Source organism: Suricata suricatta, chromosome 1 (genome assembly GCF_006229205.1).
Source record: "Suricata suricatta isolate VVHF042 chromosome 1, meerkat_22Aug2017_6uvM2_HiC, whole genome shotgun sequence".
Taxonomy (NCBI): domain Eukaryota; kingdom Metazoa; phylum Chordata; class Mammalia; order Carnivora; family Herpestidae; genus Suricata; species Suricata suricatta.
The window spans coordinates 119629349-119639169 of NC_043700.1; the positions used below are offsets into that span (position 1 = coordinate 119629349).

At 37.1% G+C, this 9821-nt stretch overlaps 1 protein-coding gene across 10 annotated transcripts in view; it reads right to left on the bottom strand.

The window, feature by feature from the left end:
• PDLIM5 (PDZ and LIM domain 5) overlaps positions 1 to 9821 on the bottom strand; it is a 219668-nt gene that overhangs the window by 209356 nt on the left and 491 nt on the right. For all 10 annotated transcript variants that reach the window (XM_029943120.1, XM_029943119.1, XM_029943116.1 and 7 more), the window contains exon 2: positions 6803 to 6939. In XM_029943120.1, the coding sequence (XP_029798980.1) occupies positions 6803 to 6898 (96 nt within the window). In that variant the 5' untranslated portion in view covers positions 6899 to 6939. The remainder of the gene's footprint in view (positions 1 to 6802; positions 6940 to 9821) is intronic.

A 9821-nucleotide genomic window follows, 5' to 3' on the forward strand; every position in this document is an offset into this window, starting at 1 on the left:
TTTTAATGTTTATTCATTTCTGAGAGAAGGAGACAGAGGGCTGGGGAGGGGCAAAGAGACAGAGACAGAGGATCAGAAGCTGGCAGAGAAATCAATGCAGGACTTGAACTCCATGAACTATGAGATCATGACCTGAGCTGAATTCAACGCTTAACTGACTGAGCCACCCAGGAGTCCTCCAAACCTAACTTTAAACACTCTTTCAACACAGTCCACTCTGTATATTCACAGTTTACAACCAAAAAAAAATTTTTAATTAAAATAGAGTACCTGTGCTAGAAAAGTTATTTTCCCACTTTTATAATTTAAAAACCAAACCTGCATTCCCAACAGGGCTACTGAGAGCCTCTGCACCTAGAATATCTAAGTTAAGGGTCACCAAGGTCACTACCCATTAACTGCTTAAACTAATTTTTTCTCTTTTCATTTCCTTATGTCATTTATTTACAAATGCATAAATATTAATATTTCATATGCTAGGGTCTTGTTCTGTCATGTTTTATATTATATAGTATTATACAGTCAATACTTCTGTATCTCAAAAATTTAAACAAAGGTCTAGAGTCTCTCAGACACCAAGGAAACAGCCCCTTTTCTGCCCAGAGTGACGTTTGTTTCTAGATTGTGTAACTGATATCAGATTTTTTTTTCCCTCCATGGAGTTGTAACTAGGGACCACAAGTTTCATGATATATGAGAATCTGGGTAAGAACTACTGCAGAAAGGGTATTTTGAATGAAGACCATCAGTTAACTATACCTTCACATTGCAACCTAACCAATGACTATCATAAAGAAAAGTTCTTTGCCTTGAAAGTTCTCAAAAATAACTGAATATAAGTCCATAGTCTTCAATATTCTCAGTTTAAGTAGATAGTATACCTAATCGATGAGTAGGTGAACAAGTTATCTAAAAATCTCCTTTACTTACGTTTAAAGTGTTATTCTTACTTGGCCCAATCTCAACAATATTTATTGCTTCCTCCACCAGACACAGATAGTCTATGGACCCGTAAAATTCCTCTTGCTGTAACAATGAACAGTGTAAAATGCCCAATGTTCATTAAAACTAAAAAAATTAAGCCCCACTTTTCTAAAACTACATATTTACAACAAAACATAGTGATAAGACTTTTCATTTTTCAAATAACAAACCAGAAAATCATCTCCAGAATTATCTGGAGATTCTTTACCCTTGTAACCACAATGACAGAAAATCACAGCACAGAAAAAAATAAGTCTCTGTGCCCCACACAAAAGGTAATTAATATTTTTAAAGCAGAAGGTGAACATACATGTGAAATATACATTATGTAGTTATACAAACTAAATCATTAACTTCCCAACTTGGCATAACGACAGCATAGTTGGAAGGGAATGTAAAAGAAAATACTCAACAGCTTAAAATTAACAATGGGCCCATTTATTCAAGGTAGAATGGTTCTCCCATTTCAGCCTGAGAGAACTGAAAGTCTCTTTCTGCCCTCCTCTAGGAGGGAAACTCTGCAGCTGGCCTGTCTGGAGAATCACTCAACTATATTCACAGCTTTGCTCAGGGTCAAGCAATGGCAAGAAAAGTCTTCGTCTTCACTTCGCACTGAAAACCAACACAGAGAAATGTTGACTTTGAGGTGTTCAAATTTCATCCATCAAGGATCATTTCAATTAATTTCTCCTGTAGGAAGCTGACCCCACAAATATAAAAGATGTGCACCTACTAAAACTGAGAAACTCTAGCTGTATCTTCATAACTGTATCAATGACTGTCTTGTGACAGGTCTTATGACCATGTCTAGTATTGTATTTATTTCTTTTCTCCCCAACCATTTCCCAATATTTTTTATCTTCTTAAAAGGCTTCCAGGAAGTATTCCTATAACTGCTGAATGGATGAATTCTTAGCAAAATACTTCACAGCTCTGTCTTTTTTCTGTTCTTATACTCCCAAGCAGAACTCCATATGCCAGAAAATAGTAAATTTCTTCTGCTTTTCAAATCCAACTAAAATCTTATCTGAGCTGGTAATAACTAATCTTCCCCTAACTCATCAAAATCATTATTGTTATCTGTATTAAATTATCTGACCTCATTCTTACCTGCTAAAGAAACAGTACAGATGTGTTTATGGAGAATTGGGAGATCATCTTCAGGAAATCCAAATACTATTTAAGGAACAAACTCTAACATCATAAATCAGAAAACAACATACAGCAGAGTACTGTAACTTTAGGATGCCATATATTGTAACTTTAGGATGCCGTACTTAAAAATATATCATCCCTCCTGTAATTCCATCATGAGGAACATCAACTTGCCAAAATATGGCCTTGAATTGTGCAAGAAGTCTCCTATTTCTTATAAAATATATCTGGCAGAGACCAATAACCCACATCGCTACAATGAAACCCACATTCCATGGCTTCAAGGCAATTCCATAAATACAGGGTCATAAAAAGGCAGCCTACAAACTCCTGTAGCCAGCACTCCATTTTAAAAATAGGAAACTGAAGACAATGACATGTGATTATACAGTTTCAGCAAGCTGAAGATCTTTTAATAAGTTTGCAAGAATCACCAATTTTATCTTAGAAACCCACCTACTAAAAAAGAATGCAAAAATCATACAATACAAATAATGGGCAAATTTGTGTGAAATGTTAAAATTATATAATGTACATGCTTTAATACACAAAGTCATATTAAGCATATTCATATGCTGGTAACAACAAAATCTCAAGAAAACAGAATGTTCAAGTCCCAGCCAATGGCCTATTTATCACAGATACATCCGCTGATGGGGCGCCTGGGTGGCTCAGTCAGTTAAGCATCCAAGTCATGATCTCGCGCGGTTTGTGGGTTTGAGCTCCACATTGAGCTCTGTGCTGACAGCTAGCTCAGAGCCTGGAGCCTGCTTCAGATTCTGTGTCTCCCTCTCTCTCTGACCCTCCTGTGCTCACGCTGTCTCTTTTTCTCTCTCAAAAATAAATAAAACATTAAAAAAAATTTGTTTTAAAATACATCTGCCATCTGCTGTCACAGAGCCCCAATGTTATAAGGGAACATAAGTAGCCTTGTGGAGTTCAACATAGCCAATACCTAACCAGAGGAAAACTGTATACTTCTGAACTCTAAACATAAAACATGCAGATTCCTAGCTAAGCACAAACTTGTGATTTTCTTTTCTTGTTCAATTTCAATAAACTCTAAGTAAAAAACATATATACAACTCCTACATTACCCACAATTATGGGGGATTTGATATTTCAAGTCTCTAGATAATTTTTCTTTTTAATTACAATAATATTATTGTAAAAAATAACAACTAAAAGAATACTATGTGCCAGACCTTGCTAAGAATTTCATATATACTATTAAAATATGGGAATCACTAAATTATACGTTTCAAGGCATGCTGTCAAGTTTTAACTACTTGATACTATTAATTAAACAACCCACTGACCACAGAAATATATCCCAATAATTTTACATAATTAAAGGAGAATAAACACAACTAGAGAACTAAGTAAGATGAGGTATAACATTACTAATCTTACTATAATATAAATTAGTTATTAGGCACACATCTTTATTAGGCAACACTACTAGGCATGTTTAAACTGAACCACACAAGGGGTTAAAAATAACTACCATGAAAGCCAACAGCCTAGCAGCACAGTTGAGCCAAAATTCCCTTCCCTCCTCCCCTCCCCTGCCCATCCTCTCCAGTCCAGAATGAATTGCATGCCCCACTGCACAAGGCCCAAAAAGGTCACAGGAGATGGCAGAGACTTTTGTAAGAGAACAGAAATAACTCAGCAGCTTTGTTACCGTAGTCTCTTTTAATCAGTATGTTCAAAATCCTTTAATTAGCACTCTGTCTACACAAGGAAAGCATTTCTTCTGTGCCAGAGGAGGGCACATATGTATGTACACAGTGTTCTGTTGTATCAGCATCACAACATGGAGCTAGGCCTCAAATTGTCTGCCAGGGAACTGAAGCACAGAAAATTCTTTTAAAGGCATGGTACCACAAAATTTACACATTCCATTTGCATCTCTATTACCAAACACCAGAGTGATGATTTAGTTTGTTTCATTAGGTGTCAATTTGTTTCTGGACTTTTTTTCCAACAAAAACAGATGCATTTGAAACTAAACAATAACTTTCTTTAGTCCATTATCGATAAAGCAGGATATTCAAATTTAATATAAATAATGTTAACAGGACATAAAAAGAAGACAATATTCAAATATCATTCCTGTCCTCAAAAGAGATGTTCAGGAAGAGAAAACAAAAAAACTGCCTTGTTCAAACAGGAATAAATAACAAGACACATTTTCACATGGATGCTTTCCATTTCAAATTTCACCCAACCATAGAGTATTAAAGATTGGATTATATATGTTTCCTTATAAAATCTGATTAATTGGAATCAAGACAGAAGTTGGTGGTAAAATTAACTGTTTAAAAACAATAAAGTTAACTGTTTAAAAAATCCATAGCCAAGAAACAAGGAAGACTCCATTAGTGAACTATATATTCTAGAGAGGTTTTTAAGTGTTATAAATTTATTTTTAATCTTTCAAAATCAACTTGTACGTATATACACTGTTGGAAGCAGTGTGTGTGTGTGCATATATATATATATTTATACATATATACATCTATAATTAAAACAATAACCTCTTAAATATTAGAGAAACAATCTGATTAAAGAAACCATCTATAGAGGTGCCTAGATGGCTCAGTCAGTTAAGTGCCTGACTCTAGATTTCAGCTCAGGTCATGATGTTTGTGAGTTCCAGTCCTGTGTCAGGCTCCACACTGGCAGACTGGCAACTCCTTAGTATTCTTTCCCTCTCTCTCTGCCCCTCCTCAGCTCTGTCTCTAAGTAAATTAAAAAAAAATTTTTTTAAAGAAGGGGCATCTGGGTGGCTCAGTTGGTTAAACATACGACTTCGGCTCAGGTCATGATCTCACAGCTCATGAGTTCCAACCCCACGTCAGGCTCTGTGCTGACAGCTCAGAGCTTGGAGCCTGCTTCAGATTCTGTGTCTTCCTTTCTCTGCCCCTCCCCAGCTGGTACTCTGTGTGTCTCTCTCTCTCTCTCTCTCTCTCAAAATTAAATAAAAATTTTGAAAAAGAGAGAAACAATCTACAGATAAAGTTTATTATTAGGGAAGCAGAATAGCATAATTGCTTGAAAGCCAGCTCCTCCACACCAGCCACGTAAGCTCAGAGCACAATTGTGTACAATGGGAATAACAGCACTATTCTGCAGGTTTACATGACAATTAAAAGAGATGATGCATGTAAAGCACCTGGCAAAAATCCAAAAGTTTGCTGGCAAGGCTGCTGGGGCAGGCAGGGGTGGGGGGCGGGGGGAGATAAGTATTTTCATGCATGGCACAAAATTGTAAACTGGTACAACAATTATATATGTGTGTGAGCTGACCCTTGAATAACATGGAGACTGGGGCACTGATTCCCCCAAGCAGTTGAAAATCCACATAAAACTTCTGACTCCCCCAAAACTTAACTATACTACTAGCCTACTGTTTACTGAAAGCCTTACCAATAACATAGTCAATTTATACATATTTTCTATGTTATATATACTGTATTCTTACAATACAGTAAGCTAGAAAAAAGAAAATATTAAGAAAATCATAAGGAAAAGAAAATATACTTACAGGATGGCATGTATATATTTATTTTTTAAAATTCCCATGTAAGTGGACCTGCATAGTTCAAATCTGTGTTACTCAAGGGTCAAGTGTGTGTGTATTCATGATGTGCATAAAAAATTATGTATCTATGGCATCCACTACAGCACTGTATGTAATAGCAGTACTGGAAATCATATAAATGCCTTTTAATAAGGGATTTGTCATATAAATGCTACTTCTCTACAAGAGAATTCTATATAGTTATTTAATTAAAAAAAAAAAAAACTCTAGGAAAGTTCTCCATGGTAAATTACTGAGAAAACAGCATGTGTACTATATTATCATATAAGTAAAAGGGGAGTAGATATTCAGATTTATTTGACTATGAAAAAAAAAAAGCCCATGGAATGTTATACAAGTAAAAGTAATTAATAGCAATAATTACCCACTGGTGATAAAAGTAAAACAATGCTTGACACTTGACACAGTCAAGCCTAAGAAAACATCATCATCATCATCATAAAAATGTATCCTCAAATTGGATACACAGAATATATTCAAACTAAATCCATAATGAAGTAAACAACCAAATCTCAAGATCCAAGCCCTTCAATTCCTCTTCAAATGTAAGTAGCTTTTGGCAATTTTACTGTTGGCTATCATCTTCACCAGAAAGTAAGCTGAGGAATTAACCAAAAACAGCCATTTTATTCGGTACTGTCAACAGTTTTTAATTAGATTTTGGAGCTGAAAGAGACCATGAAAACCCCATAGTGCAACCTTCTAATATTCCATGTTAGGAAACGAAGGTCCAGAGAATTCCCCAAATTAGTGATAGTTCAAAGATTTGAAGTCTGCCCTCTAGTTAAATGCTTGCCATTATCCTTATTAATAGATGGAGGAAACTGAAAATAACCTTAAGTGAAGTCAATTATCCTTGCTAAATTCCCTCCCCACTGCATCCTTGCTTATACATAACTAAGTTTGCTAAGATCAAATCCCGTAAGCAATTGTGATGAGTACAGGTTATCCAGAGAATTCAACAACTCAGCCCTGAGGTTTCCAGGACTAAGCATTCAATAAGCATCTGTAAAAAAAAAAAAAAAAAAAAAAAATTCTGTGAGGTTTGCTTACATTAGAGATTGTCAGAGGCATATTGAAATCCTTGCCACCTTGCAGCCGGAAACCCCAAGGAGCTGGCCCAACCAAGGATACACTGTAGTTGCTCATGGCTCTAATGGTTCAACGTTCAATCCCAAAAATGAAAGAAACTGTGAAAGAAAATTAAATGGTTAACAAAAATGATTATTTGGAGCCCTATTCCATATTTAAGCGTAAACTCAAATTATGTCCAGTATTTTGTCTTGGAGGGGATGAGAAGATGTAGAGGCTAAGTCTATATTAAGTTCTAAGAAAAGGAATCTATGAGCTAACATACAATTTCCGAACTGGTGCCAATTTCCATAGTCTAAAAATTCCGTATCAGGATATACTTCAGACTTGATCAGTTTTACAAATTGCAACAGTACAATTTGTGGCTTCTTGCATACAGACTTTAACTGAAAGTACTTCACAACACTTCATTATATATATAGGAGAAAGAATAAGAATTTATTTCAGGTTTAATTCAAAATGAGTTTCCCCTTCCCTTAACCTCATATGCGGTCTTTTGCCTGCAGTTGGCAAGAGTCAGTAAACTCTATGCTACTTTCACATATGAAAAGGACTGGAAATCTGTAGACTCTCATTTATGCCTTCCACATACAAAATTCTTTAAAATAGGTTGTTTTTTAATGCACAAAACTATTCTCTCCAATCATAAACTACAACTTACATTTCCTCTTATAGGGACATAGTGTTGTCCAAACTTAGAGTAATATTTACTTTTCTTTTAGACAGGCAATGATAGGTAATACTCTAGCACAATGATATTTCAGTGACAAACTGCTCTTTGTTTTATCCACACCATATCAGGCATTGTAGAGTGGGCATTAAGCCCACGGTGAATAAGACTGACTAAACTGGGGGGCGGGGGGAGGAATATAAGGTTAATCTTAATGCATGAAAGTGAAGTAGAGCTTTAGAAAAGCAGCAGCACCCCAGTGCAGTCTTCTTTGTTTTGCTATAAGAGCACTTAAAAAGACTCTAATGTAGTTTACTATGATTAAAAAAAAAAAAAAATGTGACCTCACTGTGACCAAACTGTGACCAATATAGTTTGGTATTAGTTGTTATGATGGCTACGTATATGGGTGGGAGAAACAGGGAGGAATGGCTATTTTCTAAAATGTAATCTAGGAAACATATTACTCCCCTCTTTCAAAATATTAAAAATATAACAAATGTAGAATTTAAAATTCTAAAACCACATTTTTTAAAGCTGTTTAAAACACACTTCCTTGGAAAATCTGTGCTGTTTGACTAAATCACCACCTTACATTACCTGTCTTAAAATATTTTTCCATTTTTTAACCCATTCAAAACATTGATTAATATTAATATTGGCAGGTGTAGGTATTTGACCCACTGGGTATATTAAAAGCAAACAGATGACATCTTCTTATAATGGGAAAATGAGACAAACCTTTCAAGTGAAGCCTGGTTCTGGGGGAAAAAAAAAATCAAACCACTGAAAATCTGTACTTCATCGACCCAGAAATGATCTACCAAAAAATGAAATGAGCTTTTCCACTAGCATGGTAGTACACATTCAGTACTGATGTAATAAGCACCGGGCACTAAAAAGACCCAGCAGTCATGCCAGGAGTCAAACTGTTAGTTACACATGAACAACAAACAGCAGAAGGATAATACAGAGCCACACATAACTGAACTGCTTTCCCTCTACAATAGATTTTCATAGAACTTGTAGAGAAAGACGGTTCTGACACTGGTATATGATACAAAGCAGCAGTATGAGAAGCCAACTGATACTTCCCAAGCAGCCTGCCCCCTCCTTTTTTAATCTTTAACTTGTATCAAGAGAAGAATGTGAAAGTTAGGCTCAACTTCCTCTGGCCCCATTGTTCCCTACAAGAAAATGTATGTAGTTTAATATATATCTAACTATGTGCATGCAACTTCCCTTTACTTGGGAGTTCCCTTCCTGACCTTCCCATTTATTAAAATATCTAGCACTGGCCGCACTATAGAACCAGTGTCATTTAAGTTCTAGTATTCTCCCTCTGACAGCTTCATTTGCCTTAAAACATTCCGATCCCTTAGCAATGGTAATATTATCGGCCTTTTCCAGGTTTCCTGCGTCTGGTTGCTAGTGCCCAAACTCCTAAAATACCAAGCAGACAACAAATTATGAGCAGTCTACTCTGCTTTCAAAAAGAAAAGAAAACGTTGGAACTTCTGTATAGTTTGGGGATTTTCTTTTAGGGAAAGTCTAAACAAAGTCCTCGCCCTAGTACTTGGAAAGGAAGCTCCGTATTTCTCACACTTCGATCCCGGCTTCTCCGGTGAGTGGGAAGGGGGAAAGGAGAATTCAGAATGACAAGAAAGGTCTGAAATTAAAGAGCAGGATCTTGAGATTCTCTTTTTCCCCCAAATTGAGACATAACGGGGGACAGAGCCTTCGAACTAAAGCCACAGGCTCAGCAGGAACGCAGACAAGACAGTTTTCCAGGCAGAGGTTCACGCCTAGTCCTGTTTGCCAAATAAGGCTCCCGAGCGGGCTGTTTCCGCGGTAGGCAGGTCCGACGTCCTCACGGTCAGGAAGGCGGACTTGGGATAGGATCTGGCGAGCACACCCTAAACCTGCCCAGCCCGACGCGGCCACGAATTTTCTCCTGGCTCTGCCCAGTCCAAACGCCCTTCCTTTTTCCACTTATTGTCAAACGCACTGAAGTCACGGTCTTGCGAAAGCCCCAACAAGTATTAATAAATCTGGCGATCGTGATAGATTTTTTTTTTAAACCAGCTTTATTTGTGGTCGCACGGATGTTTTCCCAAACAGGTTACCCAACTGTAAATATCTGGGGGGGAATAAACACTTCTCAGCGCGAAAAGCAAACGAGAAATAACATCTTTCCCCCGTAGTCCAGCTCCCAACACCCCCAAAGAGCTGCGCGCAGGGCGTGGGTGTGCCCACACGCCGCGGTGGGTGCCCGGTGACTGCCGGCAAGCTGGCCGGCCGGCGGGGGGC